Source organism: Brachyhypopomus gauderio, unplaced genomic scaffold (assembly GCF_052324685.1).
Source record: "Brachyhypopomus gauderio isolate BG-103 unplaced genomic scaffold, BGAUD_0.2 sc51, whole genome shotgun sequence".
In the NCBI taxonomy this organism is placed as follows: domain Eukaryota; kingdom Metazoa; phylum Chordata; class Actinopteri; order Gymnotiformes; family Hypopomidae; genus Brachyhypopomus; species Brachyhypopomus gauderio.
Genome location: NW_027506876.1, coordinates 1,172,951 through 1,190,000, shown reverse-complemented (window position 1 = coordinate 1,190,000; position 17,050 = coordinate 1,172,951). Strand labels below are relative to the sequence as shown.

The following is a 17,050-nucleotide window of genomic DNA, read 5'->3' as shown; positions in this document are numbered from 1 at the left end:
CTCAATCATGAGTACACAGGGAGGTCATGCCAGAGTAAGGCTTCTAATACTCAACCATGAGTACACAGGGAGGCCCTGCCAGAGTAAGGCTTCTAATACTCAACCATGAGTACACAGGGAGGCCCTTCCAGAGTAAGGCTTCTAATACTCAACCATGAGTACACAGGGAGGCCCTTCCAGAGTAAGGCTTCTAATACTCAATCATGAGTACACAGGGAGGCCCTGCCAGAGTAAGGCTTCTAATACTCAATCATGAGTACACAGGGAGGCCATGCCAGAGTAAGGCTTCTAATACTCAATCATGAGTACACAGGGAGGTCATGCCAGAGTAAGGCTTCTAATACTCAACCATGAGTACACAGGGAGGCCCTGCCAGAGTAAGGCTTCTAATACTCAACCATGAGTACACAGGGAGGCCCTGCCAGAGTAAGGCTTCTAATACTCAACCATGAGTACCAGGGAGGCCCTGCCAGAGTAAGGCTTCTAATACTCAATCATGAGTACCAGGGCCGGCGCCACGGGGGGGCGAATGGGGGCGTCGCCCCCTTAGGCGAGGTGTCCCGCCCCCTCAATGTAAAAAATAAGACCCATTTATTTTACAACAATCGCTACATGGTGCCCCCTCGGCCGCTCGACAATCGTTACACGCACGCACCCCCCCCCCCCCCCCCCCCCCCAACAACTTACGTTCGCCAACCCCCCCCCCCCCCCCAACAAGTTACGTTCGCCCCCCCAAAATTTTCTGACGCTCCCTCACTGTATATGTTCTGGCGCCGGCCCTGATGAGTACACAGGGAGGTCATGCCAGAGTAAAGCTTCTAATACTCAACCATAAGTACACAGGGAGGCCCAGCCAGAGTAAGGCTTCTAATACTCAACCATACATACACAGGGAGGCCCTGCCAGAGTGAGGCTTCTAAAATTCATGGCTTATACAGTGACTCAAAACTATGGAGAATTCTTGATACTGAAGAAGCAGCTTGAGAGCTTTAATAATATGGGATGATGTGACTATTGAACATTACATACGACTGTGGAGCTCCCCCGATGCCAAAGCCAACCAGAGCTCGGAGGAACAGGATCCAGCCGTACACTGGAGCAAACGCACTGAGGAGACCATAGAAGAGAGTCCACAGAACACTCATTTTCAAACCCTGGAAAACACACACACATACACCAGTCTGTGAACTGCACATGTGTACATTTGTATAAGAGGCATTTTTTAGGAAAGATCATTAGAAATATCTTGATAATACTTACAGTTTTTCGGCCGTACCTATCAGATATGTTCCCCCATAATGAAGAGCTTAACATCATTCCAATAAACACCACCTACAATGGAGATGAGAGAGAGACGGACAAAAGAAAGAAAGAGAAGAGAGAAAGAAGGAAAGAAAAGGGAGAGAGAGAAAGAGAGAGAGAGAAGACCACAGAGTAAAACAGACAGTAAACAGAAAGTTATTTCTGCCTTCAGCGAGGGTGTTGGTAGTAGCGGTGGACCAGGAGTGTGTTGGTGTTGGTGTTACTGAGTGCACGGCCTGCGGGAGGAGGTGGGTGTTGTGGGCGGTGCTGTTGGAGCAGTACCGACGTGAGCAGCGCCACCTCCCAGCTGGGCAACCGCCACTCGCAGTGCAGCTGTGGTGCCAGGACACTCAGGATCATCATCTCCATGGCGTCCGCCATCTGCTCATAGACCAACAACCCACAATGCAGTTCACATAATGAAGGTTTGAGCTCAGAGCTGCAAGCACTGCTCATGAAGCAGGTGTTACCCAGGAGAGGCCCGTGATGATGGAGAGCTTCCACTGGAACATGCCAAAGCCAATGGCCTCCACTGCGTCCTCCACCATGAACGTGTCTACAGCCAGACGAAGCACACACAGGTGAAGCATTACGGCATGCAGCAAACACACACCCTAAACCCAAACACACACCCTAAACCCAAACACACACACTAAACCCAAACACACACCCTAAACCCAAACACACACCCTAAACCCAAACACACACACTAAACCCAAACACACACCCTAAACCCAAACACACATCCTAAACCCAAACACACACACTAAACCCAAACACACATCCTAACCCCAAACACACACACTAAACCCAAACACACACCCTAAACCCAAACACACACCCTAAACCCAAACACACACACTAAACCCAAACACACACCCTAAACCCAAACACACACCCTAACCCCAAACACACACCCTAAACCCAAACACACACCCTAAACCCAAACATACACCCTAAACCCAAACACACACCCTAAACCCAAACACACATCCTAAACCCAAACACACACACTAAACCCAAACACACATCCTAACCCCAAACACACACCCTAAACCCAAACACACACACTAAACCCAAACACACACCCTAAACCCAAACACACACCCTAAACCCAAACACACACCCTAAACCCAAACACACACCCTAACCCCAAACACACACCCTAAACCCAAACACACACCCTAAACCCAAACATACACCCTAAACCCAAACACACACCCTAAACCCAAACACACCCTAAACCCAAACACACACACTAAACCCAAACACACACCCTAACGGACAGAAACATCAACAGGGAAGCAGTGCGTCATCTCAAAAATCATTGACAATAAAATACAATTATATTAAAACTGCACAAAAAGTATTGACAAGATTTAACATATGCAGCAAATAGTGACATGATGTTAAAGCATTTTTTCCTCATCTGAACAAGACGTTAGCGGAGTAGTCAATTGTGTTTGGTATGTAAGGATACATTTACATGATTTGATTGGCTTTAACCTTGATTAGTCTTCAGTGAACTGACAAAATGTTGAAGAAAAAAGTGTTTTTGGCTTAGAATTTATTAATCTAACACTGATTTCAGGAAAGCAGACTTAATTATCAGTTTGGATCATTGTAAAAAATATTAAATAAGTAAAGCTAGATAATTAAGGGATATGCTATGAACAATTAGGAATTTACAATCATGCCTTTGGGTTTATTGAAGTCCCCCACATTGCAGGGACACTGCTACTAGTTGGGCTGCCCAGTGGATGGGTTCCATTTTGAGTCTTCATCCACCCAAGGTTTCTTCCCGCCTAGTGAATTTATCAGTGGTGTTTCTTTGGAGACAGTGGAGGGCTGACATGCGGGAACATGGCTGTACCGTCGGTGGGGTTGGCGAACTCTCTGGGTACAGCAGCTCCATCTTCCAGAGTAACAGACCCGGTGTCTGTAGGCACGTTCTCCACCTGCACCGTCTGGTCCCTCCTCTCACACTCATCCTCCGAACGACTGCTCTCACCGGTGTGCCGAAACTTCACCACACTGCTAAACAGACAAGAGAACAGACACACACATCATCAAGAACTCAGAATATTCAGGCCACAAGATCCCACATCCAGTGAAGAGAGTACAAATGGACTGAAGTTTGTAAAGCATGTAGTTGTTTGATTTGGACCAATAACTATATTTATTAAACCCTCACAGGCACATGACACCTGACAAAAAAATAAATATCCACCTTTCCCTGCAGTGACCGATTTTATTGTTATTTAAAGGAAGACCATCAGCTTTCAATGACTCATTCAGGCAAGGACAAGACAACTGCAAACTAACCCATAAACCACCTCCTTTCTTTACAGTATTCTATCAGTATTTATCAGCCCTCAGCATTCAATGATTCATTCACATGAAAGCCAGAGCATAAATGAACACAAACCTCTGTTAGAGAGGTTTTAAACCAATGTGACAGGAGAGCTGCCTGTCTGGGCACATTTGTGTGACAGAGCAGTCAGACACAGAGTGATCACAGACAGAGCGGTCACAGACAAAGCAGTCACAGAGAGAGCAGTCACAGACACAGAGTGATTACAGACAGAGCAGTCAAGTGAAGAACATCCTAACAAGTGTCTCACTGCATTCACAATGACTGGAGATCCATGTTACATCCACAATAACAAATGGGGCAGCCAAGGGCTATAATCTGTGGACCAGTACACAAGTAGACATACTTACATACACTAGACATACGCCTGCCCTCTTCCAAACCTAATATAGTACACAGCTAATCAAGGTCTGTTTATGACCTGGAATTTTAGATTAGATTAGAGTTTGAACTACTGAAAATTTAATTAGCTGGAATTATTACATTGGATTAAGGTTGGAAACAACCACTGCAGCTAGAAAGATCCTGTAGACTCATTTTTCTATCAAATGAAATTTTTATAAATATTTAAATATAGATCAAAGATTTTCTGATAAAATCTTCTACTAATCTGACACAGAAGAGGAAGACCTCCATGAATAGTTTAGGTGCTAATGACTGTAATTATTGTAATTTGAATGCAATGTGTTTTTGAAGGGAACCCATTTCTTCACTGATCTGAGACCAGTTTGAAGGAGCAGGAGAGAACTGTGTCTAATAACTGTAATCACAGTGTTCATTTTGTGCGAAGAAAGCACTCATGCAGAGACAGGCAATGTAATTACACAGGCACCTTCATTTAGCCCCATTTACAGTACAACTGCCTCGATCAACCAAGACCTACTGCTACATCAGTGATCTTGAAAACAGCAAACAGCAAGACTGGGGATTTTAACAGAACATAATAGAATAAAATAAACACAGGGTTACAGGGTCTATCAGGTCTAATCTAACAGCTATTCAGTCCATCAGATGACATGTGAGCTGGTTTGGCAAAACAGCCTTAAGTGACAACTTCATTCAAGCTAATTATTATAAACAGTCCAATCACAGTCCCGGCATGTTAATAGCCAGAATAGTACTGAAGCTTAAAATAATACTGAAGTTTAGAATAGTACTGAAGTTTACAATAGTTCTGAAGCTTAGAATAGCACTGAATCACACAGTGACAGACACGTCCATGCGTTTGACTGGGACATAACACGCTGAGGATCTGATCTTGCGTGTTGGAGGTCTCTTCTCCTGTGGGTTTAGGTGGTAGTTGGGCCCCAGCCAGCCCCCCTGCAGAAGGCCTCCCCTTCATCAGGTCATGGAGGAGACATTCATTCCATCTGCCCTCATGAGCTCCACAAACAAACCTTATCACGGCTCTCCTCTAAGCTGTGGCCACAACACTACACCACTTGTCATCTAGACAAGGCCAAATGGTGAAAACACTGATATCTGGCTAGAGTCAGACAGACTTGATTAATTGACTCTTAGCTAACATTGTGTTTAAGGCTGAACTACAAACTTAACAACTTGCTTAAAACAATATTAATGTTGAAAAGTTGTAACTTGTAGAAAACTAGCTTCAATGAATTTTGAGGTCATGAGACAGCATGCAGTTTTAGGGATATTACAAAACAAAATCTTAACTAAAATAATCAAGTGAAGGTACATGGTTTCTAGGTAACAAAACAGTAATAAAACAAACACAATATTAGGCACGTAAGCGTGGACGCATCACTCTATATGGGAGCATGTAGCCATACTATGTAGCTTCTATAACGGGCACACTCAACTTCGGCAAAATGACAATGAATACGATTTTGCTCACGAGAAAAACACTTAGCATTCCTTATAGCTGAAAAGCATTGCACATACAGGGGTCGCTTTTTACGTTATTTACAAAACAGACTAACTCACTCGTACGCCTGCGCGTATGCAATTCTTCATATAAATTAAAGCAAAATACGCACTACAGCATTAAATCATGGCACTGTGGATAAATATAAAAAACGATAATGCTGGAGATAGTATAGTTATGACGCGTATATAAGCGTTGTTAAGATATTTTTAAATGAATATATTGCTTCACATGATAACATTGAAGTACCAACGCCTTTCGGTGATAAGGATGTTTAAAATGATCCAGGGAGGTTCAAATGTACGAAAAACACAGACTATACACTCACGGTAGCTGTCTCAGCTGGAATAAATCATCGTCCATTATTGTTCTGTTCATCGGGGTCTCCGTTCCTTTGTTTCATTGCGTTACATTGTTAGCGATCGGTGATTTCAGAACCATGAGCTTGTGGACAGCGAACACCTCCGTCGAGGACCACGGGCACAGCGCCGACAGCGGAAGGGGCGGAGTGCGCGTGAACTGCAGCGATGACCAGTCGTGCTGAATCTCTGCTAGGGTCGAAACTCCCACGCAAGTCTGACGTAGGATGAATAGACGACAGACAAAGAGCACACGCAGGCCCAATTCAGCTGGACACGGACTAGTAAATAAACATTAGTGAATGTGACCCCTTAAGAAAACGAAATCTGTCAAGGGCAATGGAATAGTTTGAGTTCATACAAATGTAGCATAATAAACAGAAAAGTCAGTACAATCTGCTGGGCAGAAATGTAGATCTCAAAAATGCAAAAACAAAAAAAAAAAAAATCCTCACAATTCAGTGAAAAACAGAGCTTTATTTTGTTTGTTACTCAAAAAGGAGATTAAAGCTAGTTGATGAAATGTACATGGTTAATTGGACCAAATGTATACTGTAGCCAGCTCTACACAACGTACATCTGGTAAACAATCCACGAGTCACCTTTCTTAAAAAAAGGTAAACAAATCTTACAAAACGAATCTTAAGACAATAGGTTAAGAGACCTTGAGAGATCACTGCGCAGTCGTGGCAACACACTGGTGTTGTAGTGTTGGCAGCTTTTGTCGTGTGTGTGATAACAGTGTGAGCAGTGGCCAGGACAGGTCGCATGCCACGGAGCCCAGAACTGGACTCTGAGGAAATCAGCAAACCCATATAACAAGGAGGGTTGGTTCAGGGTCACCTCACTGCAATACTCTACCCGTCCTTTTGATCTTACACAAAATAAAGTTGTCCATCTCAGTCACATTAACCACACACAACTCTAACACTTGCTAAGTTAATTCTACATTAAATCATTAGGTCACATGGTGAGATAGATGCATGAATGATAATAAGAATGTTGTTTTCATTGAGTGTTTCCTTCAGATACTAAATACATGGACATAATTCATGAATTCATGAATAAATAAAAACATTTTTATTAAGAGGGAAAAGGTGAAAAACTGATAAAGAAACACTTCCAAAATTATATGAATTAAAAATTTTAATTATGAATACATGGAGTTTCAAATGTGCTATAAACAGGAAGAATAGTGAAAATCCATAAAAATTGCCACTGTCAAATTGTGAGTTGCATTTTGACTGGGCCATTAATGTTGTCAAGACTGAATGACTACAACTACATCTGCAAATGAATAATAGCAATAACAAAGATGCCTAAAAAAAATTCAGATTCCTAAAAGCGACTCAAGAAAGGAGAAAAACACTTAGACACTTAAATTATTTTTTAAAAGATTAATGTAAAATGTGTTTTTTTTTTGCTAGAGAGATGCCTCCTTTCTGGGGTGCACTAGTACTCTGGCTACAACATTTCTGAGCACACAAGACTAATTTAGTTTTTACATTTAGCTCTGTATGTTGCTAACTTGTGTTAAACTCTGCCAAATCTATTTTGATCCCCCTACAGATCAGGAAACATAATTTCAACACGGGATCTGCTGCACATACTCACTGCAGAGACCGTGAGGAACTACCATGCACCTAAACCTAAGGGCCCCTTCACTGGACACACAGGTCATGTGACCGTTATAACTGTAGTTACACACTGCAGTCTTTTGGCTGCCACCAGCCACAACCAGCCACACTCCACCCAGCTCATTAGCTTCATCAGTTCCAGACACTGCTGGATGGTAATCTAATCTGGGGGGGTAATCTAATCTGGGGGGGTAATCTAATCTGGGGCATGAACCGTTTTGAGCACAGCAGTGACACTGATACATTACTGCTGTTATAAAACTCAGACTTTGTCTTTAGTCAATCAAAATGACTTTTGGCCTCAATTGTGGATGCTGTATAAACGCATATACACACATATATATATATACATATACACATAACCTCTTCACGTCGATGTTAAAGCAGTGTTAATTGTGTGAACATTCCTACGCGCTTCTCAGTAGGACGGCACAGAAACAGGTTCTCCACCTACGGCCAAGCAAACACTGGTACTCGGAGGGGCTGAAATCCAGTAATGACGTTTCCTCCATCGTATCTGCCAACAGACGCGGCAGCCAAACACCTTTTCTGCTTGAACACTGTGTTTTGAACATGGACTAGAAATAGGTGGGAATACAAAAGGTGGGAATACAAAAGACCTCTGCAATTGAGCGCATCTAACTTCATTACAAAATGTTTATTAAACAGACTTTTCTTTAAAGTAAAAAGTGCAGATCAGGTATTTTTTCTTCTCAGTCACAAACGTTACGACCCGCCTCATCCCCGCGATTCCATCGTTTCTGCCAAGAACTCCTGAAATGGGACATAAGAGAAAGGCGTAACTTATTTAGCTCGTATTTCTCCATTTCTCATAGCAAATGTCCAGCTGCACACATACACATCCAGCTTCTGTTTGTGTGTTCGGGGGACGGTGATCCTCTAAAACGGACCGACGAGTCTCCGTTTACCTCGACAGGGTCTGAACCAACGAGAACTGCTGAGGTCATTCGTCCTGCTTTCAGTTCCTTGCAGGTCAGATATTCTTGGGCAAGTTCAACAGCTTCTGCTTTCCTGTTGGGGACCAGGGAGAAGAAACATGAACCACACGGCACATGTGGAAAAATACAGAAAATACTGCGACAACTAACGAGACAAGCAAAACATTGTAGGTAAAATATTGTGGACTCTCTTACTAAGCAGTAATGTTCAATTTATGACAATTTAAAACTAGCTCTAAAGTCCAAGCAGACCAATGGCTGACAAGTTCACCCTCATCCAATCCAAAACTCCAAACAGGTTGTTAAACCAATTCCACCTCTTTCGTTTGTCCTTATACAAGATACAGATAAACAATTGCATGCATGTTCCAGTGTAGACAGGCTACCATTTTCAAACACAAATACATGGACAATACAGAACTAATTCAAAAACACAAACAGAAACGGAAAGATTTAGTGGGTTCCAAGCTTGATGTTGATAAACACACACAAAACACACAAACTACACCAAATCTGAGTAAACAGTAACAATCAAACATCCAAGAATCTCAGAACACCAAAGATGTAAATTAAGTGTTTAGAATGCCCAACACAGAAAGTCAAGCATTACTAAAGGTTAAGACGACATATACAGGAGCTGGTACAGTCAGAGAAAACTAACCTGTTGTGGTTTACAAGGTGGCGAAGGAGCTCGTCCACTTGATCAGAACGAGCCTTCAAAGCCAAGTGCTTCATAAGGGACCGAAAGTGCTCGGTCTTGATCAGCCCCTGGTACTGGCCGTTTTGGGAAAGAAAAGTCAACACCGCCTCTCTGATCTGCAGGTCAGAAACAGTGGTAAAATGCTCAGTGAAACTCCAAATACGAGTTGAAGAAAAACAAATGCATTTTTGATGAGGTTGTGATGCGGACCTGAGCTGGGATTCCAGCCAGCTCCCCAGTAGTCATATTCTCCTCCAGCTGGTCCAGAATGAGAGCAGGATTACAGGATAACAGGAAACTCTGATTCACAGAACACACAGATGATTGTGAGCAGAGGTGCGACGGAATTACTCTAGAACTCTGTTGTACTATAAAAACAATAATAAAATGGCTAAAAGGTCTCAATTTACACCCTCAATTAGCTCACCTGGGAAATGTATTATTTCCTGCAGTTACACATGCAGCCATCCATTTCTTTAAGCCTTTTGAATTTAGAGTTGAAATAATTTGTCCTGAATGTCACAATCACCCCTCTCTTTACATTATGGTGTTTACTCCTGTAGTATGATCCCCAGTTGACTTACCACAGCCATTACGACATTAAGACTAAGATTAAGTCTTTCCATTAAGACATTAAGACTAAGATTAAGTCTTTCCATTAACACAGTTAATGGTAGGAGGGCTTTGACACCAGGACAAGATGAAGAAACCGATGATGAAAACCGCATCACAAAACAAACATGCAAAGTTATAAGTCCAGATACAGGAGACAAAAGCTGAACTAAATCAGAAGAGTCCTTTAACAGGTACATGTGCCTTTCAACACGTTTTGCCTTGAAGGGTTACAATTACACAAAAAAAGTTTCTGATTTCGAACGGCCTCTGACCACTAACTGGCTCCAGAACCTGCTGTTATTTTTTACCTCCATTTATTATTTCAGTCACCTGAAAATGGATCTAGTAACGTTTTCAAAGACTCTCCACACTGGAGAAGTCATAATGATTGGCGTCTGGGCGTCTTTCCTCTGCAGGTCCTAGTGCGTGACGTGAGCTCACCTGGACCTGCAGCTCCCTCTTCTTGGAGCAGGAGATGAGGAGGAGGCTCCCGAGAGAATAGGCCATCAGGCCGAACTGGGCAAAGCGCTTGGCAATGCCAATCAGGTCCAGACTCAGCAGAAACGGACATCTGAACACAACACACACAGGCATTATGATTCACTCACTCACTACAGGATATGCTGCACTCATATCAACAATGTGGCTTTTATGATTACTAACAAATTCATGAAACCACAGTATTCAGATTTATTGAAGCATCGTTGCTGGTCTATTGTGAAGCTACCCGTGAAGTGAACTGAGACACTAACTAAACACCTACTTGAGGAGGAGGATAAATGTCCTGTAGAACGTGGTCTGTAGTTGGGGGCTCAGAGGAAGAGAGGCTGTGGACACAGCAGGACGTCATTAACATAACGACAATAACACTTCAGTATCAGACATATGACCCTTTCAAAGAGATTATTATACCTTATTATATTAGCAGTGCATATATACAAATCATTTACCAGTCATGAAGGGTGCGAGAATCACACTCCGCCAGGTTGTAGACAACCCTGGCACCTGCACACGACACAACTTCTGTTAACATCTACAGCTCTTAATACAAGAGTATTTCTGAGAAATTATATAAAAGCCACAATATTAGACTAGTTTAACCTAATGTATTTTAAAATTATTACTCTTTTAAAAAATATTATGCATTTAGGAACATGTTAGTAGAAACAGACAAAACATGGATTGAAATGTGGCTACAGATATTTAAACTGTAATAATTAACTTTATTACAGGCAAAAGTAATTTGATTACAATAATGCATTAGTTTGTACCATGTAACCACCAATACCCAACACAACCCATTTACTTATGATTACAGAGGATTTTTACAAGATGGAGATTAAGCTCCCCTCAGCAGGCAGACCTATTAAAGACATGACAACAGATACACTGAATACCTCCAACAGGCTGGGCACAGCTCTGGGATTCTCCAGAATTTTCTGCAGAAAGCTTATCTAGACAGAGCAAGACATGGATGTGATTACATGTCATGTCTTTTGTTCCCCGTTATTTCTTCAAAACTTGTGTAAAGTTCCAAAGCTGACGAACCATATTGAACAGCAGAAGTTTCTGAAACACACCACTCCACAAGTGCGGATCATAAACCTCGTACTCCACACAAAGATCTGCCACCAGACGCACAGCCTACGGGGAGATGCAGAAAGGACACCGCTACCTTGGATTATGCACGGTACGCAAGTGTTAAAGTATTTAAAGTATATACACACACACAGTGGCTTGCAAAAGTATTCATACACCTTGAACCTTTTTCACATTACAAACACAAACAAATATATTTCATTGGAATAAAAATGTGAAGGACCAACACAAAGTGGTATATAATTTTGCAATAAAAAAATGTGTGCAAAAGGATTCAGCCCCCCTAAGTGAATACTTTGTGGAACCACCTTTTGCTGCAATTACAGCTCAAGTCTTTTAGGGTATGTCTCCAACAGCTTTGCACGTAGTGATATCAAATTAAAATTTTGCCCATTCTTATAGTGACATCGAATTAAAATTTTGCCCATTCTTCTTTGCAAAACAGCTCAAGCTTCAGTCAGATTAGATGAAGAGCATTTGTGAACAGTAGTTTTTAGATCTTGCCACAAATTTTAGATTAGGTTTAGGTCTGGACTAGAGATGTGGATCTCTGCATTCGTCCTGTCACCATGGGCCTCTTAGCTGATCTCTGATCAGTGCTCTCCTCGTTCGGCCTGTAAGTTTAGGTGGACGGCCTTGTCTTGGTAGGTTTACAGTTGTGCCATACTCTTTCCATTTCCAGATAATGGATTCAACTCTGAGATGTTACACATGCATATACAGTCCTACCTGAGGTTCGTTGCTGTGATTTTTCCACAAGCCCTTAATCATGCCTTCTTTAGGACTGCTGAGAAACAGTTCCAGGTTGTAGGGAATGTTGAGAGCCTCCAACTGGGAGAGATACACGTAACACTTCAGGTAGTACCTGCACAGAAGACACCTGAGATGAGAGGGAGTCTATTGAAGCATTTAGGGCCAACCTGAATCTCATCATACTGGATAACACTAAAAATCTCTTTTCATCTATATACAGTACATCTGATGTGTCGCAGATGTATCTGTAAGATGGCACAGTTCTTCCTTGGAGTTCTGGTGGCCGGGCGACAAGGCCTTCCCAGAACCAGACGTTAGTGAGTAAAGCACTAGCTGAATCTGAAAAGTGACCAATGGACACCGCTGGAGGAACAGGAGCAAGTTCTCCAGCTCTATGGGCAAGCTACCATCTTCCCAAATGGAGAGGACAGACCATTCCAGACCATTTACTACTTAAACTGTAAAATTATTATGTTGAACTGCCAAACTTGAGGTTTTGGTATTTCCTCTTGAAGACCTTGAATTTGATATTATTTCATTTATTTTGTGGTGGGATTGTTAAATGTAGACTGCACTATATTCCTTTAGCTTGAATCGCACTTAATAGCTTGTGAGACATTATGTTGGACTGTAAAACACATTAGCAGTTAAGACTGAGCTGTTATTTATTGAGAAATTCTGGCCAGCAGTGCATACTTTGTTTCTTGATGCACTTGATTTTAAGGGAAGTACATAAAGTAAATGCAAAAATTAAGTAAATATTAATAAGATGTTTTTGCTGTTCATTTAGGCAAAACTGTTAATGAATGATTCATTATAGAATAACTCAATAATATAGAATAATTGAATAACTTAAATTAGCTGATAGATTAACTGACCAACCTGAAAAAAGTAATTAGATTTATCGATAACTTGGGTGCAGCCGTACCGTTTGCTGCACCTAATATACATGACGGGTATCAGAATGACATACTTGACTTTATCGCTGGGTGTGTGAGAGATGGCCTCCAGTGTAGCAGCGTCAGCAGTGTGGATGAGGCAGAGCAGGACACGACTACGGTGCTCAAACGTCAGGCGGAGACCTGAGCCTCCCAGCGGCTGCACACAAACACCAGACTCGTCAAAAGAGGGGATGTCAAGCATACGTAAGGTCTAACTGCAGAGGGATAGCAGTGTGTTATATAAATAAGATAACCATAACTAGTTGATCACATTCTGAAACTATAGACATACTGACCCACGTCTCTGCAGTCAGAAGGGAATTAAGCAAGCGGACACTCATATCCACTGGGTGCATCTGCAGTAAGTACACCGCTCTTGAGATGGAGAAGGAAAAGCAAAAAGCCATGGAATGAAAGATGGACCATCTATCTCCCCATCAATGTTTTGCCAGGTTAACCATTATACAAGTATAGAAATGTTACAATAAATCTGATGGGATTTGTTTGTTTTTAATTCACCTCATGAGATCAGGGTCATCGGAAAGATCAGTCACAGAGTCCTGATACTGCATCTCCTGTAATGATGTAAAGAGCTCTTTTACAACAACCAACTACACCATCAACCAACAGTGAACACCTAAAGGGTGTGCTTAAAGGGGTCCCATCCTGGAATGGCACAGTGTTGCGACTTTGTGATCAGTTGTCCATTACATTAATCAAATGTTTGTGGGGATGGGGACTGAACCGTTTTATTCCAAATGCTAAATGTTTTTGCAAAATTAACCAAATTAACAAAGTTAGCAAAATTAACAGTATTTACCGACATGATGTCTGAGGGTGTGGAAGCCAGTGTTAATCACAAGACGTTAAAGGCATGCTACTGATATGACTTATTATAAAATAAATTAAAGATCACCCTTAAGACTGATTCTAGCAGTGCTGTCTTTATATGACCTGCATAATATGCAGTGTATAAAGCAGTTTCCATATAGAAATGTGCTGAAAATAACTTGCCTTGATATTTGACTGCCCAGTTTTGCAAAGCCACTTCTCCAAGAGAATATTCCGAATCTTCAGGAGGTCAACACCATTGATTGATGCGATCTCCTGAGCCACATTGTGAATGTCTATGTAAACAAAAGAAAAACACAATGGATCCAAGTGCTAGTCAACTTTAGGGATTTTTATGTCTAATAAGATTTCTACAGTTTCACATAATCTCAGGGTATCCAAGTCAAGCCACAATCCCCAACTTTCCTAAAGAGCTGAACTTCTTGCACTCTTGCTTGAGGCTTGCGGACGAAAAGTGACCGTCAAACACTTGGGTGTGGGAAGAGTTCGGTGAGACCATGAAAAGTGACTTTCAATTGGCTCCGAGAAGATTCTGGCAAACCGTCAGGCAACTCAGGAGAGGAAAGTGGTTCCTGACCACACTGTATACACTGGGGCTGGGAATCTGTTGACTTCGACTGGGGATGTCATTAGGCGGTGGAAGTAATACTTTGAGGATCTTCTCAATCCCACCATCACATCTTCCATAGAGGAAGCAGAGCTGGGGGACTTGGACGGGGGTTTGCCCATCACTCGGGCTGAGGTGACCAGGGTAGTTGTGAAACTTCTTGGCGTCAAGACTCCAGGGGTGGATGAGATCAGCCCCAAGTTCCTTAAGGCTTTGGATGTTGTGGGACTGTGCTGGCTGACACGTCTTTGCAACATCGTGTGTACATCGGGGGCAGTGCCTCTGGACTGGCAAACTGGGGTGGTGGTTCCCCTTTTTAAGAAAGGTGACCGGGGGTTGTGCTCCGACTATGGGGGGATCACACTCCTCAGCCTCCCTGGTAAGGTCTATGGAGGGGTACTGGAGAAGAGAGTTATGGCGCCTCCCTGGTTAGGTGTTCTGGGCATGTCCAACTGGGAGAAGACCCCGGGGAAGACCCAGGACACACTGGAGAGATTATATCTCTTGGCTGTCCTGGAAACGCCTCTGTATCCTCCCAGAAGAGCTAGAAGTAGGGATGCACCGAAAATTCGGCCACAATGGCTTAAATGTGCATTTTCGGCCAAAATAATTTCATCACCGAAACAACACGGCCGAAACAATGTGTTGTGATGACGCAAGCAATAATCGCCACCTGCACGCGCTTATTTGGATAAAGCTAGCAAAAAAGTTTTCCAGTGATGGCGCCAAGGCAAAGGACATTACACCAAAAATCAGCTGCTCTGTCGTAGGGATTTCGTAGGCTAATAGAGCACATTGAGCCCCGTTATGTTTTGCCGAGCAGACGACATTTATTTAACTGAGTTTAATGTTGTTGCAACTCACGTCACGTTTTTATGAGAGAATTTATATTTATCTTTCAGGCCAGTCAGTTATAATTAAATTTAACTCGTATAAAATACATATATTTATCCTCTCAGATGAAAACGGTCTGCAAGCGAGTTAAATTTAATTAGTGGTCGGCCGTTGTCAGCGTTATCGCCGTTAACGGCTCACCACTAATTTTATTTTATAATATGCATTACTGTAATGTCAGTGCTAAATAAATATTTTCAAATCAAATTTTGTAGTTGATTTATTCTTTGAATAGCAATGCCTTGATTTTAGTGAGGTTAGCCATAAATCCAATGTTACTAATAATTGGCATAATGTAGGCTATTTCAGTGTTTCGGTTTTCGGCCTTGGTTTCCTCATTTTCGGTTTTCGGTTTCGGCTAAGAATTTTCATTTCGGTGCATCCCTAGCTAGAAGAGGTAGCTGGGGAGAGGGAAACCTGGGCCTCTTTGCTTAGGCTACTGCCCCAGCGACCCGAACCCGGATTAAGCGGATGACAACGGATGAATGAATTAGTTGACATTTTTTGTTCCTTGAAATAAATGCATTCCAGTGATCTCAGAAAATAATCAGCTCGCTCGTTCACACATGCATGTACCCCCACGTAACAAAAGCTTGAAATAGAACTTCCATACGTTAGGTGGGATGACTGGAAACGTGTTGGGAGAAAACAGTCTGCTAGGAAATGTGGGATATTTGTTACCCCACAGACACTGGATTCCTGCTGCACACCTGTAAACGTGTGTAAACGTGCAAACGTGGACGCAGTGCTCTCACCTGGGTAAAGCTGACCAGCAGGGCTTTTCATGCGCTCCACCACCGAGCTGTGCTCAAACAGCGCCACCATGAGGCGTCCTGGCAGCCCCGTGAGTCTGAGGAGCTCGGGGCTGTCCAGCTGGGCGGCCATCAGGGCGTTCTCGGTGGCCGAGCGCTGGTACTGCAGCTGCAGCTTGGAGGTCAGCACCTCCCCCCTGGCCTGGAGGTCACCCTGCCCCGCAGAGCCACCAAAGCAGGAGGCCGGAGAGGAACGCAGGCAGGAGAAGAGAGGATAAATGAACGATTTCACGCAGATACGCGGTTCTCCAACCTACATCTGAGCCACTTCAATTTGATTCTGCTTTGCTGCAGTTTGTAGAGTTCACACGGTAGATACAAAGAACTCAAATATTTTATTCCTATTGAATGGTAAATGGACAAGCCAAGGGGCATCAATTCGTAACAAAGGCACAGTGATATATCACTGATACTGAACTGATAAATATTAAATAAGGGTACTTATCAGTATTGTGTGTTAATGGTGACAATACAGCTGATACCAGTCTCACTTATACCAAATGCTAGTCATAACTTTATTTTGTAAAGAAAATTCACTAATATGATGACAAACCTCTAGAGTATCAGACTTCAGCAGTTTGTGTACAAGCTCGATGCTAAATTTCAAAAACATAGTTTTCTCTGCACCTGTAACCAAAGCAGGAAACATACAAAAGATATAAAGCCTGAAGACTGTAAAACACACAACAGCGAGATGGAGTCCAAGCACTGGGTTTGAGAAATACGGCCATCTCTCGTCCCTTGACCCTAGCAGTTCA

The 17,050-nt window shown here is 42.6% G+C and overlaps 2 protein-coding genes across 4 annotated transcripts in view; both read right to left on the bottom strand.

The window, feature by feature from the left end:
* The window catches only part of svopa (SV2 related protein a), an 18,414-nt gene extending 12,291 nt beyond the window's left edge, over positions 1-6,123 (bottom strand). The window contains exons 1-6 of one of the 2 annotated variants that reach the window (XM_076987059.1): positions 5,893-6,123; positions 3,176-3,339; positions 1,773-1,858; positions 1,585-1,683; positions 1,261-1,332; positions 1,030-1,154 (exon numbers count right to left, since the gene is read on the bottom strand). In XM_076987059.1, coding sequence (XP_076843174.1) covers positions 1,030-1,154; positions 1,261-1,332; positions 1,585-1,683; positions 1,773-1,858; positions 3,176-3,339; positions 5,893-5,942 — 596 coding nt within the window. In that variant the 5' untranslated portion in view covers positions 5,943-6,123. The remainder of the gene's footprint in view (positions 1-1,029; positions 1,155-1,260; positions 1,333-1,584; positions 1,684-1,772; positions 1,859-3,175; positions 3,340-5,892) is intronic. The other variant, XM_076987060.1, reaches the window with a different exon arrangement.
* Positions 6,124-6,485: 362 nt separating this feature from the next.
* Positions 6,486-17,050, bottom strand: part of kntc1 (kinetochore associated 1) — a 62,652-nt gene continuing 52,087 nt past the window's right edge. For both annotated transcript variants that reach the window (XM_076987169.1, XM_076987170.1), the window contains 16 exons: positions 16,846-16,919; positions 16,236-16,446; positions 14,142-14,254; positions 13,647-13,702; positions 13,424-13,502; positions 13,160-13,284; positions 12,163-12,298; positions 11,383-11,478; positions 11,232-11,288; positions 10,785-10,839; positions 10,598-10,661; positions 10,276-10,405; positions 9,430-9,519; positions 9,181-9,335; positions 8,490-8,592; positions 6,486-8,334 (listed from right to left, as the gene is read on the bottom strand). In XM_076987169.1, the coding sequence (XP_076843284.1) occupies positions 8,299-8,334; positions 8,490-8,592; positions 9,181-9,335; positions 9,430-9,519; positions 10,276-10,405; positions 10,598-10,661; positions 10,785-10,839; positions 11,232-11,288; positions 11,383-11,478; positions 12,163-12,298; positions 13,160-13,284; positions 13,424-13,502; positions 13,647-13,702; positions 14,142-14,254; positions 16,236-16,446; positions 16,846-16,919 (1,580 nt within the window). In that variant the 3' untranslated portion in view covers positions 6,486-8,298. The remainder of the gene's footprint in view (positions 8,335-8,489; positions 8,593-9,180; positions 9,336-9,429; positions 9,520-10,275; positions 10,406-10,597; positions 10,662-10,784; positions 10,840-11,231; positions 11,289-11,382; positions 11,479-12,162; positions 12,299-13,159; positions 13,285-13,423; positions 13,503-13,646; positions 13,703-14,141; positions 14,255-16,235; positions 16,447-16,845; positions 16,920-17,050) is intronic.